This window comes from Carassius carassius, chromosome 44, assembly GCF_963082965.1.
Source record: "Carassius carassius chromosome 44, fCarCar2.1, whole genome shotgun sequence".
Classification (NCBI taxonomy): domain Eukaryota; kingdom Metazoa; phylum Chordata; class Actinopteri; order Cypriniformes; family Cyprinidae; genus Carassius; species Carassius carassius.
In genome coordinates this window covers 11,824,310-11,842,869 of record NC_081798.1, presented here as the reverse complement: position 1 = coordinate 11,842,869, position 18,560 = coordinate 11,824,310, and the positions used below count along the sequence as shown (strand labels likewise).

At 35.4% G+C, this 18,560-nt stretch overlaps 1 protein-coding gene across 1 annotated transcript in view; it reads left to right on the top strand.

Annotated features, from left to right (window-relative positions):
* The first annotated feature begins 2,736 nt into the window (after window positions 1–2,736).
* Window positions 2,737–18,560, top strand: part of LOC132126786 (rho guanine nucleotide exchange factor 10-like protein) — a 105,187-nt gene continuing 89,363 nt past the window's right edge. Inside the window, exons 1-8 of the mRNA XM_059538284.1 lie at window positions 2,737–2,852; window positions 6,699–6,807; window positions 7,654–7,757; window positions 8,900–8,977; window positions 11,219–11,398; window positions 13,071–13,187; window positions 14,233–14,325; window positions 17,288–17,458. Of these exons, the coding sequence (XP_059394267.1) occupies window positions 6,711–6,807; window positions 7,654–7,757; window positions 8,900–8,977; window positions 11,219–11,398; window positions 13,071–13,187; window positions 14,233–14,325; window positions 17,288–17,458 (840 nt within the window). The 5' untranslated portion in view covers window positions 2,737–2,852; window positions 6,699–6,710. The remainder of the gene's footprint in view (window positions 2,853–6,698; window positions 6,808–7,653; window positions 7,758–8,899; window positions 8,978–11,218; window positions 11,399–13,070; window positions 13,188–14,232; window positions 14,326–17,287; window positions 17,459–18,560) is intronic.

Here is an 18,560-nt window from a genome sequence, read left to right as displayed (position 1 = left end):
AGGCAATAGATGATGGCTCTCAAAAGCACTATTAAAAACTGTAGTAGACTGTTGAAATTGAATGCTGACATACATTTCAATTACCAGAAATGCTGTAACATGACAACATCATTCCATGGACAGACGTTATATCATCTTTCCTTGTAGCAAACCAATTTTTGTGGACCACAGCTCATAGCCATTTGAATTTACTGTAGTTAAATGAAATTGATATAACAAGCACCACCACTACTGGGTTAACTGGCCTGCAGTATAATATCATAAAAATGTATTTAATTTTAATCAAATTCTATGAAGATAAAATAACTCATATTGCATTTGTTATTTGTCTCGGTACTGTGAAAACTCTACCCCATTTCCATCTAATTTCCATTTTCAATAGCTTAAGTCCTCCACACCAAACACAGTAGCACTTATAATGAAACACAAGTGCTTTTTGTAATACTCACTATATGGGGAGGAGGGCATCTGAACTCTTCCCCTTCTCTCCTCCCACCTCCCAGTCTGAGGCTTGAGCTGATCTCAGTACAGTTATACCCTTGCGAGGTCAGCAATAATATGGCTCTATTTTTGGGTAATGTTACAGAGACCAAGCTTCCACAGTCTCTCCTGCACCCGAGAACTTAAATGAAAAGGAAGATCAGAGTTGCACTGAGGTGAAGACCGAGAGGGAAACATGCACTATTAAAACTGACACAGGAACAGAGGATATCAGACCAAGCCCAGCACAAAATGCTGAAGGTAAGAGATAAAAACATCTAATGTCTCACAGTTATAGTGTTTAAATACTAAGTAGCCTAATACTTGAATATAAAAAAATGACTGACACTATTGGCTTTATTTGTTTCTTTCTTCATCATATGTAAAAACAATAATGCACTATTGAAAAATCAAGTTTTACATAATGGATTCAACAAAAAGTCTTAGTGTACTTATAGAAAATGGCAAGTGTATCATCAGAATGGCGCCTGAAGTAACATCTTATGGGAAAAAAATGACATTCGTGTGAGCACTAATCTACAGGCTTGAAGTGTGAAGACGAGATAGACCTCTATAGCAGGCTATTGTAAATACTACAATTTTGTTCTTGTTCAGCGTTCAGATGTAGGCTACCACGTTGATGATAGATGGAACAAATAGTGTGTAGTTTCTTTGCATTTATAGGCATGCTGTTTGGTGCACTCAGTAAACAAAGTTCTCGTGTACTCGCCAGATTAATATAGGGCAGGTTTGTCTGTATGGTCAGTTTTTCACCTAAATCAACCGAATGAATGAATCATGGACTGCCGTTATTATACACTTTTACCTAATTGTTCAGTTTCATTTACATGTTTTGATTGATATTGACTAAGAATACGGGGTAAAGCCAATCATGTAAGTAGCACAACAAAACAAACAAAAAAACAAACAAGAATTAATGATATGAGCACATGTCTCTGTGTTAGCTTGGACAAGCAGCACTGCTCTCAGATCATAAAATCTTATAAAAAAAAAGTCAAGCAAAGTACAATTTCTCTATTTTCTGCCAAGGGACTGTTCACAAAAATTCATAGGCTTCTTTCTTTTCTTTTATATGGTAAGCACATCCAAACTAATGCACTCACAGTCCTTAGTCATGCTTTTCCTTATTTTTTATTTAATAAAAAAAAAATTGTTGTCCCTTTTTAGGTGAGGCCTCTACTGATTCAGCAGACCAGACGGCTGGTCCGGAGGTGATCTATGATGATGTACCCTGTGAAGAAAATCTGTCTTCAGGAGAAGGTCAGTCGTAGATTGTGTTTGGGTCTGTTTTTTTGGTGTATATATGCTGCAGATCTCCAAGACTGTTTGTTGCATGTATCTGGGTGTTGATAGTTTTTATAATAAATATTTATAAATATTTTTTTAAAGGTTAAATATTAGAACATTTGAAAATTATTTACTATACTTATATAACTAAGCTTTCTACGGTTTGAATATATTTGATAGTTTTACTCTGGTTTCCAGTTTCAGTGTTCCATCTTAAAATATGAAAAATCTTTAGAATATATTAGTTGGCACATTTACAAATGATGATTATCCAGTTGATAAAAACATAATCCATTTTAATATTTATTGTGTAACAAAATAGATATACACTGCTTACTGCTAAAGCTCGCAAATCAGATTTTAATGTAATTAAAATACAATTAAATGTAGAAATACTGAAAATATGTTTTAAATGAAATTAATAAAATTTTGTGTTCATACAATTTGCAGGCCTCCAAGAGGTATTAAGATGAACAGTCAAATATTTTGATTACATTTCAGCCACCTATCTAGTGTCATGCATGTTTTATTAGGTTGCTTTTAACGTTGAAAATAAAATATTTAACACAACATAATATGGTGACATTGACAGTGCTTATCTTGCCAATCATGTTATTTCCAAGACTGAATGTTATCATAAACATTTGTTCATTTGAGATGTGGTCGAAATCACATTATATATATAATATGATTTCAACCACATCTCAAATGAACAAATGTTTATGATAACATTCTGTATATTTACACTATCAAATTATACATTATACTATCAAATTATACATAGATTTTTTTTTATTCTACAAGGGCTAAAGTGTCTGTGGTTGAAGAAACATCCATCTTTGTGTTATATAGATATTTTTGTATTGCCACATCATTGTTGGAAGTCCTTCGATACTTACAGGACTGTACTGAAACCTGCTTTGCTTTGTGTGTCAGCTGACTTGATCTATGAAGACATACAGAAAGAGGAGGGCTTGCAAGGGCGCAATAATGGCTGGAGCTCAAGTGAGTTTGAAAGCTATGATGAGCAGTCCGACTCTGACAAAGCGCCAACCCGCAGCAAGGTGCGTGTGTGTGTTAATTCAAGACTTCCCACAACCGCAATAATTACATCCTGACAAAAATCTGATTTATTTTCGCACATTTCCACATTCCTCATAATGATAAACCACAAAAGCCCGTGAAAAGATTTAAACCCTCCAAGGTTGCAGGATGATTGATTGGTAGTGGTTTGATGATTTATTTGAGGTGCGGGTTCTTGTGATACTTTAATGGTCTGTGAAGGGTTGCTGTGTGCTTTGCCACCACAAGAGTGCAGTGTTGGCCAGCACTTGCCTAATCGCTACTAACGCTGGGTGTAACTGACACACTTTTCCACTGCTCTATATTGCTGCAAATTTGAATTCAGTGTGCACTGTGTTATCTGCCCTTATACGTTCATGAGGTCACACTGGTATGGAAAACACTTTGCCCAGGCGGCAGTCCCTCAGAAACCAATTTCCCATGGCCAGACTCACCTTTACCTCTGCTGAATTAGGTTCCATAAGATCCCTACTGGCAGACGACTCACGATAAGCAAGAATTAGATTGCTGAGTCTAATACCACAGTGATTTGAGCTCAGTTTAACAGTTATTCCTCCAGCTTTTTTTAGTGCATGTATAATTGGAAAGGAATGATTTAATTTTGAAAGGTGTCAAGAGTTCCTATAGTGGGCTTGTTAAGATTAAAATGAGCTCACAAGGACAAACAACCAATAATTGACTTTACTACAGTACTGGGTAATTGGGCTTTGGTCTTTGCAACTACAGCAGAAACAGAGAGTTTTATGATGACAAAATAATAGTGACTGGAAAATACTAAATGATGGCAGTGTCTGTTTTTCCTGTACAAACAGATATAAAATATTTATGAATATACACTACAATTTAACAATTTGGAGACAAGAAGATTTTTCTGACAGAAATTAATGCTTTTGTTTTTTATTTATTTATTTTAAGTAAAAGTAAAGACTGTTACAAAAGGTTTATATTTCAAATAAATGCTGTTGTTTTGAATGTTCTGTTTATCAAAGAATCCTTAAAACTGTATTATGTAAAACTGTCATCAAAACTACATCAAAACAACAACAACAACAACAACAACAACACTGTTTTCAACACTGATAAGAAATATATCTTAAACACAAAAATCAAATGATTACTAAAGATTTATGCAACCCCGAAGACTGACATAATGGCTGCAAAAAATTTGATTTTGCCACCACATGAATAAATGCGTTTTAAAATACATTAAAATAGAAAACTTGTCACATTTAAACTGGGGCTGTTAGCATTATCGTGTTAATGCACACGATCAGTTAAAAAATCCTTAGCGTGTTAAAGTAATTTAACATAATGCAAAATTGCTGAAACACAATTTATTTTCTAACCCTTTAACTGGATATCGCTTCTCTGTCCAGTGCATTTAAACAATCAGCCCAAAACAGCTCTGATGAAAAGAAAACGAATGCTGATTAAATCAGAGATGGCAGACAGAAGAGAGAATCATGTCACTTTTTTAGTAAATTATAAGCTCTGTCATTTCAGTACATTCATATTGTTTTTACACACATTCAGGATGTTTTGATTTGTCATGTGTATGTTGCTGTGTTTAGTCATTCTGAATGGATCTGTGTACTGTAGTATAAGCAATCAGCTCAAAGCGGTTGGTTTAGGTTTTTTTTGGTGTCGCCATGTGGTCCTGTTCGGTATCGCAACTTGACTTGTCTACTGTACACTTACTGGTATAAACTATGAATTCTGAAACATAAAAAAATTTTTTTATAATAATAATATGTGCATACATTTTTCAGATGGATTACTTAAATAATTTGGTTCTTTGGTGTCCTTTTGGAGTCTTCAAGTGTCCTTTCTTGGAAAGACATCTTTGCTGGATATAGCAATAGATATGATGACAAAACACACATCTTAAACAAGCTAAATTTTGTATGCTTCATTTCATAAGCGTGATAGCCCTACTTTCAACTGTAATGATACTTCACCATTTTACTGTATTCTTGATTAAATAAATGCACGGTAATATATATCTCCGTTGTTGTTTTAAATATTCTTCACATTTGTTTTTCAAATGTTCCATCATCTAATTGTGGAACTGCACACACAATATTCAGGGATATCAGAGGCACTGAAGGCAGCCTACATGTAGATTCATTCTTTGAAAACAGATCAGATGGAAGCATATTATTTGACAGCATGTTTCACAAACATTGGATTTGGAAGTGATGCCTGAATTCCTACCTCCGTTTTGGATGCAGCCTGGGGCTTTGTTTTGGAAATGAGGACATGCTTGTCTGAGATTCACATTAGTGAGGGTGCACGTTTTGTCATAATCTAATCTTCCTCTGTCTATCCGACACTGCTTTGACTTAAAAATTAAGCCATGCCCCTGATTCCAGTCATTTCTCTTGCATATGCTTTTGTGGTTGATCCTGATTTTGCCTTGCCCTCATCACTTCCTTTCCCTTACTTTTATGCTTACCCCTTCATTCCTTCCTCTCCTCCATGTTGCCATGTTATTACGCTCTCACCCATGGCCTGCATTGTTGCCGTGATGATACCCGTAGCTCACCCCTGATGTTCGACGACTGAGAGAACGTTACACCAGGACCAAACAGGAGCTAACCATGAGACTGGGGGGCAGACATCAGGTACACTCATGCACTTATGGGAATAATGGGCTTTAGTGGGGTGAACTAGCTCAGAGCTGTAAAACGGTGCAATCACACAAACCTGGGTTCAAGGTTACACTCATTCTCTTTTGCACTTTTCCCTGCTGAAAAGTTTTATGCTGGTCTCTTGTTGCTTACCAACATAGACTTGCTGCCAACCAGACAAACTTTAATGTAGGAAAAAAGCCTGGTGGCACACTGACATCCCAGCATCTAGAGCACAGCATATGTAGGCCCTAAGTCTTTTTCAGCAGGGTAAGTATTTTTCTTTTGACTTTTCTCTCTCTGTGTCTTGCTTTTATGTTCCTTTTTAAAGTCTCAGGGCCCATAGATTGTGTTGTTTGCATCCCGTGAAATTATATATTGATCATTTTGATTATATGCTATATATGCTCCATATAATTTTAAATGATTTGATGGACGAACACTTTGCATTGCACTTATGGTCGATTTGAACATACCTTTTGTCTCATATTTTGCTCTTTGTTTAGAGTCCCTCTCTCTCTGTTTAAAGTTGTGCCCAGTAGTGCACATTGCACAACTCAACAAAAACACAATGGAAACCAATTACAACACAATGAAATTTGCAAAACAGTTTTGCAAAAAAGTTGCAACACAAAGAAATTAGTCCTATGCGTTGAGTTGTGGAGATTTCATTATGTTGTGCACTACTTGGCCACCGTACTCACTTTTTCTTACTCTGTTGTAAACAAACCTATCAGATCGCTTCCACTATAAAGCACTCATTTTGCTTCAGCTCTCCTGATCTCTAATTTTCTATGAATGATGGTGGGTTATGGGCACACTTGTTTATATAAAGTAAACAGCTCTCATGTGGTTCAAGCAAGACATTTCTACATGCTCTCTATTAATGACCTGCTTTTGCAGTGATGGGACGCCCCCTCCCTTTTTAAATATAAAAATATCACTGTAGCTTGATGTTCTCTCACTCGCTTAGGATCTTGTGGCTTGTGGCTATTGGAACAGACCCCGTTGAGCACACACCCAACTGCTGCCCTGACGCACTGAACTGGTGTCTCACAAATGGCAGGCGAACCCGAGCACGGCTGTTTACGCTCGAGGGCTTGAGATGGTCGACCTTTTTCCATAAGGGTCCACCACATCACTGGTTTTGGAGGTACTCCAGATCGGCTGCCTCTGATTTTCTGTTTACCTCTGCAGGTCCATCAGCTAATGCGGGCGGCACGTAGCGGAACGAAAGATGGCCTGGAGAAGACCAGAATCGCTGTGATGAGGAGAGTTTCATTCCTACATAGAAAGGACCACTCAGGTAATCTAAGAATGTTTTCATTTGAGAATATATCTTCTTTTGAGCACCCATCCTCACTCCTTTTCCTTTGATAGAAAAAAATCCCATTCAGGAAAGAAGCAATTATACATTTTTAATGCTTTTTTCCCCCCTCAGATGAACAGGGCTGTTCATTAAATTAAGCTAGACCTCTTTACAGATGGCAGATGATCTCACTGTCACGAGTCAGATACGGCAGAAAAAGGCTGATGGAGTCTAATACCTCTCAGTGCTTTCCTGGATTTTGCTTTTAAAAAGAAAATTGACTCCTGGAGGCTGGAGGCTGAAAAAAAGATGATGTGAAATATTTGGGAAGCTGAAAGGCATTATAAATCAGACTGGGTCTTTAAAATAAAAGGTAGGGAGAAGAGCTGATGAGGGCATTTGGTGCACAGGAAAATTGGCTGGGATTGGTTCCCATTATGCCATACTACACAAAGGGGTAAGACTACCTTTTGGAAGTGGAGACTGACGCGATGCCTATTAGAATTGCACTCTAAATGAGGTACCACACTGCGTATAGTGCTAAACATTTTGATTTGGAGATTCTTTTATTATTTTGAGATGCTGCAAAAACTTGTGTGAAGATTTTAAGCCTTTGGGAAAAGGTGCAAAATTGTATGTTGGATGGTTTTCCTTTGTAGCCGTGTGGATTGAAAGATTGTTTGGATGTGGCTTAGAACAGCTTGTTCTGTACTGAGTTTGAAAGTACTTTTTTTCTGTTTGAGCCATCTCTTCGGAGTTGTAATAAGATAGAAGTATATTCTTAGCTTTATGGTATGCAGGGATTTATGGTATGTTTGAACATATTTTTGTGTATCCTGACAGATGACACTGAGGATGATACAGGGTATCTGGATGTGATGGTATCAGAGGCAAAACACCCACCTGCACAACTGGGACCAATGCCAGATGGGCTTAGCAGCCTGCAGGTGAGTGTATATGTATTTACTGATGTTTTAAATGTAATATGTACATGGTCCATGCCAAAATATATAATTTGGAAGTAAAATTTGCTTCCCAACCAAAGTGAAGATCTTTTCTTTTCAAATTCATACTACGGGCCAGATTTACTAACAGCTTGCCCCAGAGCAAACTATCTTTTGGCGTTAAAAATGTACTGTCAGGATTTATTAGAAACACGCAGTAAAAAATTAGCACTGAAAAGGCGTGGACATGGTTATTTTTGTGGCTGACCTTACTGAATTTGCATTTGTAGGAGTTTCCCTTTTAGACACAACATTTATGCGAGGAGAGTATTCAAATGAATCACGCAACGAGATTTACTAACGTTTGCACTTGTCAAAAAACTGGTATTTGAGCCATTGTTTAACACCCCAAAAAACTCATATCTTAAAGCAGGTGGTAATTTGCACTGCTATTGGTAGACTGTGCTGGTCATTATGGAAATAATCTGGCTGCCTATGTGTTCTTTAATATGCACTTTGTTAGTAGATCACCCGCAGAATTTTCTCCTGCCATTTTAATTTTATGGAATTCCGCTCTAATGCAAATTTTCCCTGTTCAGTAAATCTGGCCCTATGTCACTGTTTAATTTCTCAGTTGTCATGCTTATTGTGAAAGATTTTCATCTTGTCAAAATTCAAATCAGTATTGTAGATGTAACAAAATGAATTGTGGAAAGAACAAAGTTTAAAAAAAAATGTTTAAGAGAGAGATCAACACAGCTTAATGTTATATAGATTACATAGTTTAAGTACGGTAAGTTATTGCGCCACTAAATATAAATGTTGTATAATGTACATTAAAATACGTTGATCATCTGTTTTATCTGTAGATCTAATGCATCGATACATCTGTGTATCATATAATTTATAAATCTTATAATTTAGATTTATTTACAAATGACAGTTGTAATATAAATTATATAATTACTTAATTTACAATATATATATATATATATATATATTTTTTTTTTTGATATATTATTTACAGTAGATATTGACTACTGTTTGAAGAAATTATTTTATTCAGCAGTTGCACATGAAATGATTAAAAGTGAAAAAAAAAAAGTTTTATAATGTAAAAAATGTCTTGACCGTCTTGACCACAGATTGTCCGACGCCATATTTTGGGCTCCATTGTGCAGAGTGAGAGGAGTTACCTGGACTCTCTTAAACGGATCCTACAGGTAAAATACTATTGCATCTGTCCCAAAAACAAATTGTTGTTGGTGAAAAATAGCTTTTGATAGGATTCAGTGGGGTCAATTTGCAAAGACAAATTGTTTTCACATAATAGTTTTAAAACCTTTGGTAAGTTTTTTTTTTTTTTTTAAACATCAAACTAAAACTAAATACTTCGATACTTCATACTCAGATAAATTCAAAAAGATAGTTAATATTCTAAAGTCATATATTATTGCCACCTTTAATGTTACATAGAATGCTTTTTATATGTAAATGTTAGTCAAAATGTCACTGTTTTTGTCTCAATGACTGAACAACAAAAGTCATTGAAAGGATTCTAAATAGTGTCAATACGCTTTCTAATGTGAAAGCCCAGCTATTCAAAGTCTCAAGTAAAAACAAAAGATTACACTATCACTTTTCTTTAATAATGAATTTGCCTTCACATTCACGTTCCTTTAAATGGAAGCATGCAGGTCTGGTGGGTTTCATAGTGTGGAGTTTCATTACACATAATTCTGATCTCAGCTAGTGGTGGGGAGAGAAGCATTTGTTATCACACTCCTTTGAAGGCACAGGCACCGCCTAAAATTGAATCACAGATCAATGACAGCTTACGCTCTATGAAATCTAGTCATTCAGGATCTGTCTCCAAGCTTTCTTGTCATATCAAAGCTCTGCCGGGTGTACTTTACAATTCTTGCTCTCTTTATAGCATGCTAGACATGGTCTAGGGTGTTTAGATCAGGTGAAGTGGCCCCAAAGCAGGTGAGTGGGGGGTGTGTAATTAATTTAGTAGAGCCGTTGTGGGCAGACACATCTTTAGAAAAAGATATAGTCCCATTGCCTCATCCTTTGTCTTATTTTCTCTTTGTCGATAATTCATTAGTGCTGGAGACTACAGGGTAGGAAAGAAAGCAGCCATGAAAAATCTATTGTGTCCACAGTCTAACTAGCAAAGTGTCTTTGTTTTTAAAAATTAGGTCTTGTAGTTTATCTATGAAGATCACTAACTTGTTTTGCAATTTAAGGAAATCAAGCCTAAACAAACTTTTAACTGAGCACAGTCTGAATTTGACAATGTTGCAAAACAGTCAAAACTTATATCGAGAATTAACATTAGCAAATGTACAAGTTAAAGGAATTGTTCACCCAAATGTTGCTATTTTTCACCCACCTGCATGATACTTTTTTATTTTTTTATTTTAAGTAATTTTGGATCTTAACAACTTTCATTTTTATTGTTTCAAGAAGAGTGGCCCACATATTATTTTTGTGCTCAGTGAAAGAAAGTCATATGGGTTTAATCTTAAATTTTAAAAGAGTCTTCTTTGAAATATTGTGAAATATTAAATTTTAAAAGAACTGTTATTGTCAATGTTTAAAATGTTTTTTTTTTTCATAATATTTTTGTTGAAACCATTTTACAGTAACTTTTACAGTAAGTGACAGTAAAGGCATTTATTTCTATTTCAAAATATTTATTTTTTCTAGGAATCCTGCAAAAATGATCATGGTTTACAAAACAATTATAAACAGGACAACTGTTTTCAAAATGAATAATATTATATGAAATATTTCTTAAGTACCAAATCAGCATATTACAATGATTTCTGAGAGATCACATGACACTGAAGGCTGGAGTAATGATGATGAAAATTCAGCTTTGACACCACAGGAATAAATTCCATTTTAAAATCTATTACAAAAGAAAACATTTATTTTACATTTTAATAAAATTTCACAATATTAATGTTTTGCTTCTATTTAAAAATAAATAAATGAGAATAAGAGACTTCTTTTAAAAACTTTTGAACAGAATGACAAATCTGACCTCCTATACAACTGCTTGAAACAATATACATACAATATAACAAAGACTAACTGAATCGTGAAACCCTGAAAAAAAAGGTGATATATGTATGTATATGTGTTCCATTACATGCGTTGTTTCAAAAATGCATTCATATATGTAGATTGCACATTTGTAATCTTGTATTCAATGAATGAAAAAAATGAATGAAAAGGATAATGCAAAGTGCAAATTTTTTATTTTTTTATCCACCTTGCAGTTAAGATTAATTCAGCACATTTTTAATCTTGCTTCCTTGTCAAGGGAATTATTCCTCATGTATAAATACACACACACACACACATATATATATATATATATATATATATATATATATATAAATCTGTAATTGCATACATAAGAAATATCAACATTTCCTATGGTCCTCTAGGAATACCAGCGACCTCTGATGGAGGCCGAGCCTCGGATCCTCAGTGTTAGGAAAATCCGGCCCATTTTTTTCCGTCTGTGGGAGATCATGCAGTGCCACTCCATGTTCCAGATTGCCTTGGCATCTCGGGTGGCTGAATGGGACTCTTGTGAAAAGATTGGGGACCTGTTTGTTGCTTCAGTGAGTAGGAAAATACTTGAAAATGACTGACCTCTAAACTAAACTACAGAACACTGAGCATTGTGTGTTATTATGCTTCTCTGTTAGCAAGCTGTTTCAGGTACTAATAGTGTTCTGCTTCAGTTTACTTCAAAAGCATAGCCAATTACTATGAGTGAGGATGGCTGTCTTTTACCAAAGTATGCGTGTTGGCAGCACTGGGCTGCAGGGCGTCTAATGGACTAATGAATGAGGTTTCTGTAGTGATCCTCCTCACAGCCAGCATCCATAAGCTGCTCTCATTATTCTTCCGTTAAAAGAGAAAGTTTGGCCTGTCTGACCTGCTTTTATTGCATAGCACAACTGGTCTTTACAAAGTCCCTGGAGCACAAAAAAGTACCATAGAGGGAACACTTAAAGCTGAAGTGGCACTGCTGTGCATTGGAGAGCAGGAAATAGCCACAAACCACATAACACATCATGTTGCATCCGTTTGCACAATTCTTCTGTTATTGAGTGCACATGTACAAACTGAGGGGCGAATTAAATAAGGTTGAATTGCAGACAAAGTCAACATAAATTATCTACATGCTCTGTCTGTGTTTTTTTAGCACCTGATTGATTATGAAAATCTGATAATGGCTCTAAAATACTCAAATTGGCTGTTTAAAATGCTGGAATTGTGCTAATCTACACTGTGCATATGGTTATGGTGGTTTTATCCACTGTTGGATAATCATTAATTGAATCACTTGGCCTTGATTAATGGAAAATGCAAACAAACCTCTTTTATGAATAAAATAGTTGGATATATAAGTATATACAGTACATACAGAGATATATACAGTATAGCAAATCTCAACTGCTTGTTTTTTTTTGTCATTGCAAAATGTAAATTACTGGATATTATCACCCATCTCACATCTGCTAATTGTGACGTAAAATATTACAACATTACCATCATGATTTTCTATAAAGCTGCTTTAAAACCATGTGCATTGTGAAAAGCTCTGTACAAATAAAATGAGAATAAGATTGTACGAATTAACACAAATTAGACACTAATTTGCTATAACCTAAAATGCAAAACAATTGCATTTTGCAATTGCAAAACAATTGCAAATTGTTTAACAGCTGTTCATAGCACAATCCTAATAGATTTTGCACGGAACTACTGCTGGCTGCAAGTTGCTGCAACTGTTTCGTAAATTTGCCCTGTGTGTGTTTGTTGATAAGAACATCTTTACCCGCGTGTATCATTTCCTGCCGTACTTGCCATCCCCAAAGGGGAGGTACAGTTTGACAGGGGTTAACGTCTATTTGTGGCTCGTTAATGTCCTCTCCAAGTCCTGCAAGCACTGCTGCTGTCAGCAGGTCTGTTCAGCTTCAATCAAAGCAGAGCGAATGGATGGCTGCCATTTTGCCTGCTCTAAAACACCCGGCAGTAATGGACTGTCAAAGATGTTTAGGTCCCTGAGATGGCAAAAAGTGGTGGTGCTGCGTTGCATAAATTCCACACTGAAATTACTGTTTACTTCCATTCCTTTGCCCTGTAATCACCTTTAGAGTGGCCTGCCCACCACAACAGCAAGATTCAAGACTCAGAGCAGGAGAAACTGAACAGAAAATGAACAGAAAACCAAATAAAATGTGATTTCTCTGTATAAATATCTTCTTTCTTCATTCCTCTTAGTTCTCGAAATCCATGGTGCTGGACGTATATAGTGATTACGTCAATAATTTCACCAATGCCATGGCCCTAATTAAGAAAGCCTGCATGTCTAAACCAGCATTTCTGGAGTTTCTCAAGGTAAGAGCTGATATTTGCTGTCAATATCCTCTTCAAGAGATGCAAGTTTCACCCTAAATCACCTCTGTCTACTGCTGAGCTATATGGATTATTGACTTATGTCTTGTCTGCCTTTCCTACTGCAAAATTATTTAATAATAATAATAAAAAAAAGAATTCTGTTATCATTAAATCATCCTCAAAACCTGACTCTTCACTTTTGTGGAACATAACAGAAGATATTTTTCTATGACTTTAAAGAGATCTCTTTTTTGATTTTAGAAAGAAATTAAATAATATATTTAATATAAGTGCATTTAATAAAAAAAAAAAATATTATGATATATTCTCTAAAAAGTTCCAGTATCTAAAGCAGTGCTGCTTCTTAAGCAGTTTTACCTTCCTTCAAGAATTACTTGATATTTTAACTGAAAAATTAGTCAGAAAGACTAGAAAGACAAGAATTCATTAGACTTTAATTTGAATAGTTTTGAGGTTAGTCAGAGAGAGAGAGAGAGAGAGAGAGAGAGAGAGAGAGAGAGAGAGAGAGAGAGAGAGAGAGAGAGAGAACATATTTCGCTTGCAGCATTTCATACAAGCCACTTATATTCTGAATGGATTATAAGTGTTGCCTTTTTCGTCAAAATATTTTACCTTGTAAATGTGAAACTGAGGTTATCTGTTCTTTAAAGTTGCATAAACTGCAAAATATGTGTGTAGTGTTATCATGGCAACATATTTCCACGGTGACTTGAATCTTTAACATCTGTAAAAGCAACTGAGCTCCACAAATGCTTAGTTGACCATAGTCTAATATCCTTGCTTTGAAATCTGCTGGAGGGCTTTCAAGTACACCTACTCTTTGACAGTGCGCAGTCGTCTAATGATTGCCAGAGTCTGCTGGCAGGCATGAAAGAATCAATACTGTAATGCTAACCTCCACCCACCTCTCTGACTCCATTGAGTGTCACGATTCTTCTGCTCTGTATGTGGAAATTACTCTGTCTGCCTTTTCTCTTCCTTTACCTTTCTCTCAATATGTGGTTGCATCTCTTTATGCTTGCAGAAGAAGCAGGCGTCCAGCATTGACCGCATAACTCTCTATGGTCTAATGGTAAAGCCTATTCAGCGTTTTCCTCAGTTCATTCTCCTCCTGCAGGTCAGTATTTATCCATAAACTGTTCACACAGTGCTGTCGTTTAGAGTGCTTGAGGGGTCGTGCTCCTTTAAGTAACTGGAAATTAGTTGCCAAGCAAGTCTTTTAGAAGCTGAATGACTGGCTAAGACCACGCCAGGGCTTCTCGCAGCCTATTGGCTCCTATTGGCTTCCCTTGGCTCATGGCCATGATACAGAATTGGGTGTATATCAAGACTCCTATTGAGAGAACTTGAATGAACCAGCAAGCATGCACATTACTTGCATGAATGAGGCGGTTCACCCCAAAACAAACTTTCTTCTGTCAAATCCACAAGAAGAAATGGTGAAGAATATGCTTGCAACTAATTTCAATATAGTGCATTTGGACCAAAATGACCAAGTGTGTAAAAATGAATGGTTAGCACATTGTCCTACATTTCTTCTTTTGTGCCCAAAAAGTCAGATGGGCTTGGAATGACATGAGGGTGTATAAATTACATTGTTATTTTAAATAAATGAATAAACACTTCAAATGTCCATTCTGTCACACAAACAAGTCACGTGCCAAAATGTCAGAGCATTATCAAGATCTATTTCAGAAATATCACATTGACCTCTTCAGCCAGTGGGTCTCAGGTGACAGTGAAATGTCATGAATTCATTGAATTTACATCGTCAAACAGTTTGTACTACTGCCTTGATCTCTCTTCATGTCCTTCCTTCACTTCTGTTCATTTTTGTGGACAAGGAACAAGCCAGGAATTCACCACTGAACTTTTCAATGCAAGAAAGTGCTGTGGCACTTAATTTCATACCTCAGTAGGCATCGATTACCCATGAATTTTTATAGATAAGTTATGAATGGGAATAATATTTTTTTTTTCAGTGCTCTGACTTGATAATTGCCTGTGTTTAATCACACATTAAACAGAACAAGATTTGATGACAGCCTGAGACCTTTATCTGCTTTCTCCTTTTTAGGTGCCTGAATCAACCACAAACAGACACATCTTATTAGAAACATAAGAAAAGGTGTGCTTGGCAGAATGTCTAAGCTGTTCTTTTCCATATAATGGTTCAAAATATGTGCAATAAAAGTGTAATAAAACAGTGGCTTTTTAAGTAATGTAAGTTATCGATTTCTCTCTGTTTTCCCATGTTTCATTCTTAATACAGTCGCAATTGGTAATTTGATGTCCACATGGACAAAGGACATTTGGCAATGGCGACATCAAACTTGGCACATTTTTATACTGAATACCAAATAGAGCTGAATTCAAGTGCTTGATTTATGCTTCAAACAAAACAACAGCAATAACACATTGCAGTTGAATTTAAAGAAACGATAAGTCATTATTATGAGCAAATTTTTCTTTATGTTTAGATTACTAAAGAAACTACTTGTATTATAGTATTTGAAATTTAGTTTTTATTAGCAAACATTAATAATATATAGAAATAAAAGAGAATTATTGCCATTTATAGAACTTTTAAATTGATCAAAACACCATTAACATACAGCTTTGATGTTATTAATGCAAGGGTGTTATATAGTTCGGGGTTTCTTGTAATTCTAGTTAAATTGCCTCTTGACTCCAAAGTTGTAAATTAAATTAATACTATGACTGCTAATATGACAGTTAGGGCTATATATATATATATACAGTACAGACCAAAAGTTTGGAAACATTACTATTTTTAATGTTTTGAAAGAAGTTTCTTCTGTTCATCAAGCCTGCATTTATTTGATCAAAAATACAGAAAAAAAGTAATATTGTGAAATATTATTACAACTTAAAATAATAGTTTTCTATTTGAATATACTTAAAAAAATAATTTATTCCTGTGATGCAAAGCTGAATTTCCTGCATCATTACTCCAGCCTTCAGTGTCACATGTAACATCCAGTCTATCACATGATCATTTAGAAATCATTCTAATATTCTGATTTATTATGAGTGTTGGAAACAGTTCTGCTGTCTAATATATTTGATGAATAAAAGGTTAAAAAGAACTGCATTTATTAAAAAAAAAAAAAATTCCAATAATATATATTCTAATAATATATCTTCTTTACTATCACTACTTCTTTACTATCACTACTCGCTTCTTTTTTTTATTTTCATTTTTTTTACTTTTTATTCATCAAAGTATCCTAAAAAAGTATCACATGTTCTGAAAAAATATTAAGCAGCAGAACTGTTTCCAACTTTGATAATGAATCATCATATTAGAATCATTTCTAAAGGATCATGTGATAATGATCCTAAAAATTCAGCTTTGCATCACAGAAATAAATGATAATTTAAAGTATAATAAATTCTAAAACAATTATTTTAAATTGTAATAATATATCACAATATTACTTTTTTTTCTGTATTTTTGATCAAATAAATGCAGGCTTGATGAGCAGAAGAAACTTCTTTCGAAAACATTAGAAATAGTAATGTTTCCAAACTTTTGGTCTGTACTGTATATATATATATATATATATATATATATATATATATATATATATATATATATATATATATATATATATATATATATATATATATATATAATTATTATTATTATTTCTTTTTTATAAATGAGCTAAATGCACATTTAGTTGTCAGCACTGTCTATGCCCTCTTCTCTCTCACCGCTGTTTTTTCATAGAGAGTTTGTGAATGATTGTTGTTTCAGTGCACAGCTCTGTGTAAATAATTCCCAGAGGGCTGATAACATGCTTCTCTCGTGAACGTGAGATGGTACTGTGATTCTGACCCTCTTTTCTTTTCTTGCTTTTGAGTGAGAGTAAAGGTACCAGGAGTTTTAAATGAATGCTAATAGTGCTATAGTAAATCACAATGGCTAATGTGTTGTCTGTGCAGTAGAGGTGCAGTTATTAATCTCTTCCATTAGCTTCCTAAAGTGAGACCCTTTTCCTTTTTTGTACTTTCTTTGCTGTTAGAATCATTCCCTCTCTCTTTGTCTTTAGGATATGCTGAAAAACACTCCCACTGGCCATGTGGACAGACTGTCCTTGCAAGTGGCCCTGACTGAATTGGAGACCCTTGCTGAGAAACTCAATGAGCAGAAAAGGGTGGCTGATCAGATCACTGAGACGCAGCAGCTGGCTCGCTGTGTCAGTGACCGCTCTCTCAGCAAGGTGAGAAAAACTCAAGCATGCGCACAGTTTCTCAGCTGTGATAGCTGGATGCTGTTGCCTTGATGTAATCACAACAGAGTAATTCCTAATCCTAAAACCATTACATGGTTTCCTTCTGACTTCCCTTTTCTTAGACATTACACTACCGTTGAAAAGTTTGGGTCAATATTTCACAGTATTGCTTTTTTTTGGATATAAATGCAGACTTGGTTAGCTCAAAAACATTTTAGTAGTGCATGTGTGTAAAACTAAATTTGTATTAGAGAAGTTTAATGTGGGAGGTTCACTAATGGCCAATTAACTGTATTACCATAAATAATTCTGAGCAGGGGCACTGCTATGGTGAACAGCATATCGACTCAGGCCCCCCTAGGTAGAAATCACATTCCCTAGTGTTTGTGTCGACCCCCTCTCTTATGAGGGCCCTTTGAATCATCATAACCTCCTAACCTGTGTGACTGATAGTGTTACCCCCGTGTGTGTGTGTGTGTGTGAGAGAGAGAGAGAGAGAGAGAAGGAAAGAGAGAGGTGTTCAGTTAAAATGTTGATACTAGCTTCTCTGTATATTATTGATCATAATTTTTTTATCAAGCATTCCCTTCACCTCATGATTTCATAAAATCACCTCAAGAAAGTTCACAAATTCCCACTTTTGTCCAGCCACAACAGCCTGCAGGCACTTTCCTGTCCACCAGAATGTCAGAACGTGACATGATTAATGATGTAAAAAACAAGGCAGTTTTTTCCAGTCATGACCTCGACATAAGCCATCAATGTTGCACAATCTGCGTTGACTTTTAAATGTCTCACTGGAGCCATGCATCTTAGAGGCAACTGTACACCTGACTGTATTAATTGTCTAAGACTAAATTAACGCAATTAAGTAACGTGTTTTAAAGCTCCCACTCAATTTATTGTGTGCTCATATGGCAACTGTAGGTCTCTGTCACCTAACAAACAGCCTTTAAACAGCCTGCCAAGTATTTGGATATTACAGCTGACCCTGAAAATAACTGACTCATATCCTTTTATACCTGGCCAGAATTTTATTTATTTATTTTTTTTTGTTCAAAGAATCATCAGCGAGCAATGATGATCCGTT